Source organism: Trichechus manatus, unplaced genomic scaffold (genome assembly GCF_000243295.1).
Source record: "Trichechus manatus latirostris isolate Lorelei unplaced genomic scaffold, TriManLat1.0 scaffold00008, whole genome shotgun sequence".
NCBI lineage: Eukaryota > Metazoa > Chordata > Mammalia > Sirenia > Trichechidae > Trichechus > Trichechus manatus.
The window spans coordinates 27,546,516-27,558,795 of NW_004443944.1; the positions used below are offsets into that span (position 1 = coordinate 27,546,516).

General features: G+C 45.1%; 2 protein-coding genes across 2 annotated transcripts in view; one reads left to right on the plus strand and one right to left on the minus strand.

The window, feature by feature from the left end:
* The window catches only part of SLA2 (Src like adaptor 2), a 21,144-nt gene extending 16,283 nt beyond the window's left edge, over positions 1 to 4,861 (plus strand). The window contains exons 6-8 of the mRNA XM_004370577.2: positions 2,571 to 2,720; positions 3,497 to 3,629; positions 4,074 to 4,861. Of these exons, the coding sequence (XP_004370634.2) occupies positions 2,571 to 2,720; positions 3,497 to 3,629; positions 4,074 to 4,266 (476 nt within the window). The 3' untranslated portion in view covers positions 4,267 to 4,861. The remainder of the gene's footprint in view (positions 1 to 2,570; positions 2,721 to 3,496; positions 3,630 to 4,073) is intronic.
* A 119-nt stretch (positions 4,862 to 4,980) lies between these two features.
* The window catches only part of RAB5IF (RAB5 interacting factor), a 9,708-nt gene continuing 2,408 nt past the window's right edge, over positions 4,981 to 12,280 (minus strand). Inside the window, exons 2-4 of the mRNA XM_004370376.2 lie at positions 12,138 to 12,241; positions 6,707 to 6,836; positions 4,981 to 5,526 (exon numbers count right to left, since the gene is read on the minus strand). Of these exons, the coding sequence (XP_004370433.1) occupies positions 5,485 to 5,526; positions 6,707 to 6,836; positions 12,138 to 12,241 (276 nt within the window). The 3' untranslated portion in view covers positions 4,981 to 5,484. The remainder of the gene's footprint in view (positions 5,527 to 6,706; positions 6,837 to 12,137; positions 12,242 to 12,280) is intronic.

Sequence of the window (12,280 nt, forward strand, 5' to 3'; positions counted from 1 at the left end):
GGAACTGCCAGAAATTCAAGCCAGATTCAGAAGAGGATGTGGAACGAGGGATATCATTGCTGATGTCAGATGGATCACGGCTGAAAGTAGAGAATACCAGAAAGATGTTTACCTGTGTTTACCATGCAAAGGTATTTGACTGTGTGGATCAAAACAAATTATGGATAACATTGCAAAGAACGGAAATTTCAGAACACTTAATTGTGCTCATAAGGTACCTGTACACAGATCAAGAGGCAGTTGTTTGAACAGAACAAGGGGATACTGCGTGGTTTAAAGTCAGGAAAGGTGTGTGTTAGGGTTGTACCCTTTCGCCATATTTATTTAGTCTGTATGCTGAGCAAATAATCTGAGAAGCTGAACTATATGAAGAAGAATGGGGCAACAGGATGGGAGGAAGATTTATTAACCACCTGCGATATGCAGATGACACAACCTTGCTTGCTGAAAGTGAAGAGGACTTGAAACACTTACTGATGAAGATCAAAGACCACAGCCTTCAGTATGGGTTACACCTCAACATAAAGAAAACAAAAATCCTCACAACTGGACCAATAAGCAACATCATGATAAATGGAGGAAAGATTGAAATCATCAAGCATTTCATTTTACTTGGATCCACAATCAACGTCCCTGAAAACAGCAGTCAGGAAGTTAATAAATGCATTGCTGTGGGGAAATCTGCTGCAAAAGACCTCTTTAAAGTGTTAAAAAGCAAAGATGTCACCTTGATGACTAAGGTGCGTCTGACCCAAGCCATGGTGTTTTCAGTTGCCTCCTATGCATGCAAAAGCTGAATAATGAATAAGGAAGACCAAAGAAGAACAACTGAGTTGTGGTATTGGTGAAGAATATCGAATATATACCATGGACTGCCAAAAGAACAAACAAATCTGTCTTGGAAGAAGTATAGCCAGAATGCTATATGAGTGAGGATGACAAGACTTTGTGTTACATACTTTGGACATGTTATCAGGAGAGACCAGTCCCTGGAGAAGGACATCATGCTTGGTGTCATGGATTGAATTGTGTCCCCCCAAAATATGTGTCGACTTGGTTAGGCCATAATTCCCAGTATTGTGTGGTTGTCCTCCACTTTGTGACTGTAATTTTATGTTATAGAGGATTAGGGTGGGATTGTAACACCCTTACTAAGGTCACATCCCTGATCCAACATAAAGGGAGTTTCCCTGAGGTGTGGCCTGCACCACCTTTTATCTTACAAGAGATAAAAGGAAAGGGGAGTGAGCAGAGGCAGGGGACTTCATACCACTGAGAAAGAAGCACCAGGAGCGGAGCACATCCTTTGGACCCAGGGTTCCTGCATGGGGAAGCTCCTAGTCCAGGGGAAGATAGACGAGAAGGACTTTTCTCCAGAGCCAACAGAGAAAGAAAGCCTTCCCCTGGAGCTGACACCCTGAATTTGGACTTCTGCCCTACTAGACTGTGAGAAACTAAATTTCCCTTTGTTAAAGCCATCCACTTGTGGTATTTCTGTTATAGCAGCACTGGATAACTAAGACACTTGGTAAAGTGGAGGGTCATTGAAAAAGAGGAAGATCTTCAACGACATGGATTGACACAGTGGCTGCAATGATGGGCTCATCATGTGGATGGCCTAGGACTGTGGCAGTGTTTTGTTCTGTTGTACACAGGATCACTATGAGTCGGAACCGACTTGACGGCACCTAACAGCAACAACTGGGTATATACAGTTTAAGGATTAATAATAAAAACAACATCCATGTTCCTACTTACCAGCTTAAGAAATAGCATGATAACAATCTTTTTGAAACCCCTTGCATGCTTCACTGTGTTAATCATTCAGCTGCTTTTCTTCATTGCTCTGCCACACACATATTCCTATGCGATATATAATGTAGTCTTGGCTGTCTTTGAACTTTATTCAAATAGAATCACGTTGAATGTAGGTTTCTGTGACTTGCTGTTTCTGCTCATTATTTTTTAAGATTTATGTATGATTATGTGTGTGGTGATTACTGTTATTGCTGTACAGTATTACATTCTATAATCCATCATTCTACTATTTAGAGCATATATGCTGTTTGCAGATTTTGGCTTGTAAACAATGCTTCTATGAACATTCTTTTTCGTGTATTTCTAAGGTAACATTTCTAGGGTGGAACTGCTGGATAATAAAGTATGTGCATGTTCAACTTGACTAGTTAATGCTAAACTAGTCAAACCATTTCCAAAGTGGGTTGTACTAATTTATCCTTCTGCCAGCAGGGTAAGAGAGTTCCTATTTCCCTAGGTCCTTACCAAGGACCCATTGACACATTTTCACATTCTAAAACTTCCATCACCCAAATCTTTATAACAGCCAACACTGTGTCAGGCCTTGGACTGAGGGGTCTATGTGCATGATCTCATTTCATCCCCACAGGAGCCCTATTATGAACGTGTTGTTATTTATGCCAAGAGACCAAGTCTTTGTCCTTCCCCTGACCACTTCCTGTGGCTGTATCTCATCTCTTTATTCTCCCAACCTCTGTGGGGCTGGGTCCCAGCAGGGCCTCAGTGCCACCCCTGGACCCTTTCCTCCTCAGGCTGTTACTCTCTGTCAGTCCGACTCAGCCGCCCCACGTCCTGGGACCGGATCAGACACTACAGGATCCAGCGCTTGGACAACGGCTGGCTGTACATCTCACCGCGCCTCACCTTCCCCTCACTCCAGGCCCTGGTGGACCATTACTCTGGTATGGCTTTTCCCTGCCTCCATGGGATGGGATGTTTTGGAGGGCAGACACTTTACCTGCTGGAAAATATCGAGACAGAAGGGGGTGCAAGTCCCTGTGCCAAGAAACGCAGGCTGGGAGCTCTGTCTTCAACCCATGCCCTGCCACAGAAGAACCACAGACACCAGCATCTTACCAGACATCCTTTGTGAGCTTCTCTTCCCTCTCTCAGCTTCAGTGTTCCCAGACATCTGGTTCTGATTCAAAGTCCCCAGCAGCAGGCACCGTTCTCTCCTCAGGAATTGTTGCTGTTGTTGGATTCACTTCTGATTCTTCTTAGCATTTCCTGGTGTTTGTCCTGTCACAGGCACTGGAGGATGCAGTCACCAGGGCACGATGTCAAAAGGGCAGAGAGAAAAGACCACTCCCGGGGGACCTATCAGTGGTTTTCTGGAGGGTTGCTCCATGTAGGAGTAGATACCAACATTACTAGAAGTAGAGATTGAGCATTCCATAGCTTTCTTCCCTAAGCACTTTCCTATCCAGAAACTGCAGCTCAAAGAGGTCCATCAACTCACCCAAAGTCACACAGTGAATTAGACCTCCCAAAACCTAACCCAGTATGACCTTTGACCACATTTCAGCTCCATGAAACCAACAGCTTGGGACTCAAGTCTTGTCACTAACTCTTGTGACCACGCCCCCAAGTGTGGAAAGCTGTCAGGGTAAGGGTAGGGTGTTGGAGAGGAAAGCAGGGCTGGAGTCAGCAGTGTCAAGAACCCAGGTGTCTTCCTCAGAGCTGGCAGATGACATCTGCTGCCTCCTCAAGGAGCCCTGTGTCCTGCGGAGGGCTGACCCACTTCCTGTCAAGGCTATGCCCCCACCTGTGACTGTGCAGAGGATGGCACTCAACTGGAAAGAGCTGGACAGGTGAGAGGGCCCCTGGACCATAAACATAACCAAGAAGATTTAGAAGGAGCTGCCCCTGGGGAACCCAGAATGGGTTTGTCACCTTCAGGGACATCTGGGAGTCAGTGAGCATTGGCTGAACTCCTAGAGCCCAAACCAGGCTCAGCAGGTCTGTAGGACATATTGTCAAGGGAGGAGAAAGCAGGTGTGGACACCAAGCATTCCTGGGTACCAAGGTGGCCAAGATGGGGGTGAAGCAGGTCAGACAAGATGGGGTAGGACAGAGCGACATGTCCTGAGTGGAAAAGTCAAGCTGGGATTTGATCTCATAGCAAAAGGGAGCCACTTTGAGTTTTTCAGCAGGAGTGACTTGGAGATAGGTTTTTGAGGACAGTGATTATGTGTGGTGAGTGCAGGGAGGAGGAGGAGGCTTCACTCAGCTCTTTCCCTTTCCCCTCTCCACAGCTCCTTCCTGTTTTCTGAGGCATCTGCCACAGGCGAGGCATCTCTCCTCAGCGAGGGGCTGCGGGAGGCCCTCAGCTCCTATATCCGCCTGACTGATGACATCTCCTTGGATGATGCCAAAGCCCAAAGCAGAGGCCGAAAGGGAAACCAAGGCTACAGCATCCAACACCCCAACTCAGCTCAACCTGACTGAGCACCCCCGAGGCATGGCTGTGCACTGAGGGCAAGGGCTAGGGCACAGAGTTGTATCCACGGTCCCTACAGGTCAGTTACCTCCTCCCAGTGGCATGACCCCACCCCCAACTTCTAATCCCCGAGTTCAGACCAGGTGAGAGCAGGGCCAGGGCTCCAAAAAGAAAGAGCAAAACTCCCCTGGGGTATGACCCAATCAGTTCCTGAGTCATTTTGCATTTGGTGGTAAGCGTGGCTGGGAGAGCTTGGCCAGGTTCAAATGATAAGGCCACAAAATGAAGTAATAAATCTACGAGCTGGGACTGTCAGAGAAGGGACTTGATGGGGGCACGTGAGGACCTCAATGTCCCATCAAGCTCCTCCTCTGAAAATGACTCCCTCAAGCCTAGCTCACTGCTCTGAAGCCGGTCACATCTCTAAGTGCTGGGCAGGGGCTGAGAGCCAGACGTGGCACTGGCGTGCAGGAATCTTGCCAAAGGTCCTAGAGCATCTGAAGGTGGTAAACCCTCTCTTTCCTTCCAAAAGCCAAGGCTGCAGCCAAGCCAACTCCAGCCCTGGATGTCCCTGATCCCCATAAAGGGAAAGATCTGGCTGGAGCTGCTAAGAGGAAGAGGAGTAGGTGGGGGCATGGCACCACCTCTAGTGCTCCTACTGGGTTCTGGGGCTAGAGGTTGCGGGGGGAGGGAGGGAAGCATTACCAGGTATGATCAACAGATTTTCAATTAAAGATTCGATTTATTCAAGTATCTGAAAACATTCTACAATGGAAACTGTTATTAGATGCTGCTTGTACTTGCTATGGACCACACATATACTGACATACTGTTTTCAGAAGACTTGAAATGCCACTGATAGTTTAAAAAACTCTACACCTGATGGAGAACTGAGGAAGACAATTTAATGTTTCATCCAGATGATCCAGAGATGCATCAAAAGAAATGACCAGCTCCAACTGGCTAATGGGTGTTTAGCGATAGATATCCCAGAAGAAATGGGTGGCGATGGACAATTCAGAAATGGTTCCCCAAAAGGTGGATGGTTCTTTAAAAAGTTTCAGGTCACAACCCTTGCACGAAACACTGATGCCCAACACAGTGATTCTCCATCCAGAAAACATGGGTCTTCTAGGCTCCTCGTGCTGGAGTGCCCCTACAATTGTGCTTCTGTGCTGTAATTAAGCAGGTCCTTTGGACAGGGAGCAGGTGAGGGCTGTACACCATCAGTCATAGTGGATGGCAGTGTAAAAGATGATCCAAATGACCTAGAAGGGAGAGAAGCAATGTTTACAGATCACCTGGATCAGTGGTGGCCTTCTTAGGCCCAATTCCAGAAAACAAAAATGTCATTTAAGAATGTGTGCACAATAGGCTTCCCAGGGACTATCCAATGCATAATCTGCTTAAAGGCCTAAATTATTTCACTGAAATCAAACTGTACCAGGGCCCGTGCCCCAACCCAAACAGCAACCTGAGTCCCAGAGACTGAAGTTATAGATATGGAATTTTACAGGTAAAGCAGACTGTATTGCTAACAGGTGTTAGGATTAGCAACAAATGTGGAACCAAAAACACCATCAGACTCTGTTATCCTGTATCAAAGAAGGCAGTGGTTCTCAAACCTGGCTGTCCACTAGAATCTCCTGGGGACCTTTTAAAAATATAGATGTCTAAGCCCCACCTTCCATAGATTCTGATTTTATTGTTTGGGCTAGAGTCTGGCTATATAGGGGTGTTTGTGTATAATTTTTAAAAATAACTTTATTGGAACATAATTCACATACCATAGCTTACCCTTTTAAAGTGTGTAATTCAGTGGTATTTAGTATATTGCACAGACATCATCACTAATTCCAGAATATTTTCATTACCCTGTACCCATTAACAGTCACTGTCCATTCCTCCCAGCCACTAGCAACCACTAATCTGATTTCTGTCTCTCTGGATTTACCTCTTCTGGACATTTCATATAAATGAAATCATATCACACGTATGTATGTGTCTGGTTTCTTCTACTTAGTATGTTCTGGAGATTCATCCACATTGTAGCATGTATCAGTACTTCATATTTTCTATGACTGAATAATATTCCATTGTATGGCTATACCACACTTTATCCATTCATCATTTGATGACAGACATTTAGGCTGATTCCACTTTTTGGATATTGTGACTAATGATGCTATGGATATATTTTTAAAGGCTCCACAACTGTTTCTAATACGCAGCCAGGGTTGAGAATCAGATGTAAAAGCTAAGATGAGCCAAAGATTCACACATCACAGGGAAGCTGTACAGCATATCGCACCACATTTTTTGGGACAACACAAGAGGCTATGCCTCAGGAGCCTTTTGAAAAATGGTACCCCAATCACTTGGTTAACTCAATCAGTGACTGACACTTCATGAAAAGAACAGTACCTGCTACAAAACAGTTACACATACCATGAACAAGGCAAAAGATGTCATAAACCCTTCTTTTGTGAGCTCCCACGTGCCACCATATTCTTCCTCATCTATCTGTAGGTAGTTGCTGAAGTAGAGGTACAGGACTCCTGCATTGATCAGGCAGAATCTGGAGTGAGGGAAGGCAAGCACCAAACACGAACCATAAGCTTAGAAGACTCAGAGCTCCCACCCCCACTGCCCAGCTCTAAGAGGGCCCTCACTGTCCCACAGATAACTGTTTTGTATGTATCTTCCCCTACCATGCAGGGGCTGACCTGGAAAGAAATAAGCTTTGGGCTCAGAAAGACTTGGACTCAAACCTGAGCTTTACTTCATGGTCACGAGACCTTAGATAAGTCTCTTGACATGGGTCTCAGTTTCCTTGTCTGTAAAATACGGTGTCTGAATATTTTTACAGGGCAAGTGAAATAATACATGAAAATGCCTAGGCTCTCAATGGAGATGCCCACCTGGCTGAGTTAGCAACTTAAAGAAGCAGCAGTTCTTTATAGTTGCCTAGCAAAAGCAAAAAAAAAAAAAAAAAAAAATTTCTTTAAGCTCCCTTTAAGTAAGACAGAATGGCTGCTGAGTAAGCCATTCCAAACCAGACCAATACCTCATATGGGCCTGCCGGCAGCTCCAGATGGGGTAGGGGTGGAGGTGGCCATGTGGCAAACGTATGTTAAGCTGCTTATTCACAGCCTAGCTGAGTAAGCAAAAGCACACTAAGGAGTCCCCTGCATAATGCCCAACGGGAGAAAATTTCTGCACGTCCACCGGACTCCACTTGATGTGGAGGTAAACTCAATAGTTCTGCCCTCAGCTCATCATCTGTTAGGGACTAAGAACAGCAATGAGAGTAGAATTGAAACCAGCTGTTTGTGAGTACCCCCTAGGAAGGTCCTTAACCCACGTAATGTATTTAGCTGATACAGAAATCAGAATGCACCCTGCTTTACTCAACTCTTGGCACTGTCATCATGTAATTTTCACAAAGCAATCAAGACTTTCCTCATGATTGCTCCAGTTACTGCAACTAACCTAATGGGGGGCTGTGGGTCTTAGGCTGAGGTGGAAAAATGCAGAGAGCTGGTTCATCCAATGGATGAGTGTGGGCTGGTGTAGGGGAGGGCAGTACTGTGAGGCTGAGGAGTGTAAATCAGTATGTCCGGCTTTCACATGCATATGAGGCAACTGAAAACACCACGGCTTGCGTCAACCAACCAATCCGTTGCTGATGAGTCGATTCCACCTCATAGCGACCCTACAGGACAGAGCAGAAATGCCCCAAAGGATTTCCAACGAGCAGCTGGTGGATTCGAACTGCCGACCTTTTGGTTAGCAGCCGTGGCTCTTAACCGCTGTGCCACCAGGGCTCCTTGGCTTGGGTCAGGCACACCTTAGTCCTTAAAGTGACATCTTTGCTTTTTAACACTTTAAAGAGATCTTTCGCAGCAGATCTGCCTAATGCAATGCATCATTTGACTTCTTGACTACTGCTTCCAAGGACACTGATTGCGGATCCAAGTAAAATGAAATCCTTGACAACTCCAATATTTTTTTTTCCTCTGTTTATCATGGTGTTGCTTATTGGTCCAGCTGTGAACATTTTTGGTTTATGTTGAGGTGTAATCCATACTGAAGGCTGTGCTGTGGTCTTTGATCTTCATCAGTAAGTGCTTCAAGTCCTCTTCACTTTCAGCAAGAAAGGTTGTGTCATGTGTATATCGCAGGTTGTTAAAATGAGTCTTCCTCCAATCCTGATGCCCCATTCTTCTTCATATAGTTCAGCTTCTCAGATTATTTGCTCAGCATACAGACTGTATAAGTATGGTGAAAGGATACAACCCTCACGTACACCTTTCTTGACTTCAAACCACACAGTATCCCTTTGTTCTGTTAGAACCACTGCCTCTTGGTTGAAGTACAAGTTAGTTCCTCATGAGCACAATAAAGTGTTCTAGAATTCCCATTCTTTGTAACACTATCCATAATTTGTTATGATCCACACAGTCGAATGCCTTTGCACAGTCAATAAAACACAGGTAAACATCTTTCTGGTATTCTCTGCCAAGGGTGATCCTGCTGGTATTTGAAATATTGGCAGCAAAGCTTCCAGTATCACAGCAATATGCAAGCCACGGCAGTATGACAAACTGACAGACATGTGGTGGAAAACATTAAGTAAGCCACAAAATTTGGATCACCTTGTCAGTAACAGTCTTGGCTTGATGAAGAGAAATAATGGCAGCAATAAACCAACCAAAGTACAACCCAGCCACCTATTTACCATCAAGTGCAGGCCTCAGGACTGGGGGAGAAAAGGGCTGACATTAGACCCTGCCTTCCAGGGGTTATGCAACTAAGTAGAAAGTGAATTCACAGAAACAAAGGCATTTGAATCCAATGCTGGGTGGTCAAGCAGTAGGTCAGCAAGGGACTGGAAGGGCTCAAACTGAGTTTTAAGGATGGATGTGATGTTAGTTTTACGTCAACTTGGCTAGACTATGGTGCCTAGTTGTTTGGTCTGGATGTTGCTATGAAGGTACAATCCATAGACTCTAAGTAAAGAAGATCACCCTCCATAACGTGGGTAGGCCTCAAAATCAGCTGGAGGCCTTAAGAGCAAAAACTAAAGTTTCCGAGAGGAGAAGGATTTCTGCCTCAAGACTGTAATGGACGTCTTGTGGAGAGTTTCCAGCCTGCTGCCGGATCTACCAATTTCAGACACAAGACTGCCAGGATTTCTAGCCCACAGCCTGACTTGCCAGCCCCCACAATCACGTGAGCCAATTCCTTAAAATAAATCTCTTCTCTCTGTATATATATTGCTGTTAGCTGACATCGAGTCAATTTGGAGTCATGGCGACTCCACGTGTGCAGAGTAAAACTGCACCATAGGGTTTTTAAGGCTGCGACTTTTCGGAGGCAGATCACGAAGCCTGTCTCCTGAAGCGCCTCTGGGTGGGTTCAAACCGCCAACCTTTCAGCTGGTAGTTGAGAGCTTAACTGTGTCACCCAGGGACTCCTCTTGCTTGTGTGGGCGCTCTCTCTCTCTATATATATATTTCCTATTGGTTCTGTTTCTCTGGAAAACCCTGACAAATAATACAACAGGCATAATTTCTATATTGTAAATGAAGGAGGGAATTACACAAGCAAATGTGCAGAGGCAGAAATTGATATGCTGGATTAGAGTTAGGGAAAGAACAGTGGAAAAGACTGACTCTCAAATGGGTTTTTAAAAGCTCTTTCCTGAAAACTTCAGTCAGAATTTTAACAAAACAATGAATCCCTAACAAATACCCTGACTTTAGGGCAAGAAAGCTATATGCCAACATTCACGTATGACCGTTTTCAAGAGTCAATGGGAATTCATTTCAGTTTAAATAAGAATTTTAACAGGCATTCACTGAACACCTATTAATCATGTGCCAAGCTCTATGAGAGAGCCAGAGAAGTAGGAGGGGATGAACAGTGGCCCTCTCTGAGAGTGCAAAACCTCAGCAGACAGCAGATCCATTACTCAGTTCTCAAGCGAATTATAAATAAAAAGACCTGAGGACATGACACTTTACCTTAATAGGCCCTAACTGGTAGCCAAACCACAGAGAAACGAAGAGAAGCAAGTTGGGGTTGGCATGCAAGGTGGCTCTCCTCAACCTAGACCCACCCCTTCTAGATAAGACAGGGACTGAGGAGGAGGGGAAGAGAGAAGGAAGAGAGGGGATGTGTGTGGAAAAATCAATGTCACTGGGCCCTTTCCAAGTGCAAGGGAAAAGGTGCCAACCAAAGGAAGGAACTTGTTTGGAGAGACTGGCTCTGGCAGGACAGTGTGGTACTGAGCTCCAGAAAACAGGCAGTCATGAGAAAGAGGCACTATGGGCAACCCACTCCATTATTTACCACTCTTTATAAAGCTAACCATATATAATGATAACAGTGAACCATTTATGGACTATCTTTGATGTACGAGGAGCCCTGGGGGTGCAGTGCTTAGCAGCTCGGCTGCTAACCAAAAGGTCGGCAGTTCAAATCCACCAGCTGCTCTCTGGAAACCCTATGGGGCAGTTCTACTCTGTCCTATGGGGTCGCTATGAGTCAGAATTGACTCGATGGCACCAGGTTTGGTTTTTTTTAGTTCGATGTAAGAAGCACTACATTCAGTAATTTACTTGTATTATATCATTTAATTTACATATCAATCCTGTGGGGGAGGTACTCTTATTGCCTCCATTTTAACAATGAAGAGACTGAGGCTCAAAGAGGTGAGCCCAAAACTGTTTAGTTTGAAAGTGGCAAAGCTGGAACTTAAATATGGAGCATTCTATGAAGCTAAAAAAAAAAGAAAAAAGAAAAAAAAAGGTGTTTGGGCCGCTTAACTCACCAGCCACAGTGGAAAGGATACTGGACTAGCTTTAGTCCTTGCTATATCATTCCCAGGTTGGATGACTTCAGATAAATCCATTAAGAATCCCACAAAGGCCTTGGGGAGATGGGAAACAGCCTCTTGCCCTTAGGTTGTCCTCTTCCTGCCTCTGGCGTTTTCCTATTATTAACATTTCGGATCAGCCATCTGCCTTTTCTCTCATAAAAAGCTCAAATATGGTGACCAATATTCTAAAAACGTATCTATATACCTACCAGGAGACCTCTGTGAAGCCCAGGCCCTGTGCCTCATCACCACCAACCAGTCCTCACCAAGAGTCCACTCTTTACACAGTCAGGCAGTGCACAAACTCTTACTAGTTTCCTTGTACACTGGTTGCCTTGTTCCGTATCACAAGTCACAAAACTTTTCTAGTTAGGAGACGGGAGTGTACATTTCTTTTGGGTTACCAGATGTGTCTGAAATATATTTTACTCTTGTCACCCTAAAGTAAAGGAATAATAAGGCATGTAATCAGCCCTAAAACAATCAATGTGGACTTCCACGGGAGAGGGTGAGTTTGTATTCCCTTCCAAAGAGAGAAGGCCACAGGCCTGCCTATGCGTTTCCATGAGAGCTTGTGCATGACCCCTAATTAAGACAATTCTCACACTTCTTTTTCATTCAATCTGGTAGGCACATGGACTCTCTTTCAGTGAGCCATGACCAGGGGCTGGTGTCAACTGTGCTCACTGGCCACAGGAGCACATAACATGGTAGCCTCCTGCATGAGGTCACTTTGGATTTGTGACTGAATGGACTGGCCCAGCCTTCAGGAAGGTAACCTGCTTGACCCAACATGGTCCCAGGCCTGACGCACTGAAGAGTGCTGCACCAGAGCAGGAGTGCCATTGTGGGGTCGGTCACCCCTTTGCTTTAGTCATTCCACAAAAAACATCCTCCAAAGTACCAACAAGCCCTTTCCATGAGAGGACAACAAAACCTCTCTTTGAAAAGAAATGATACCATAACCATACAAGAAACTCAAGACTGACTTACCCTGCTATTCCCAAGAAACCTCGCAATGGCAACACTCCCCAAATGACACCCAGGACCACAGCGATGATCTGCCGGAACCAGTAGATCACATCTAAAAATTCATCCTGTAGAAAAGATGGATAAGGCCATTTAATGCACCAGCA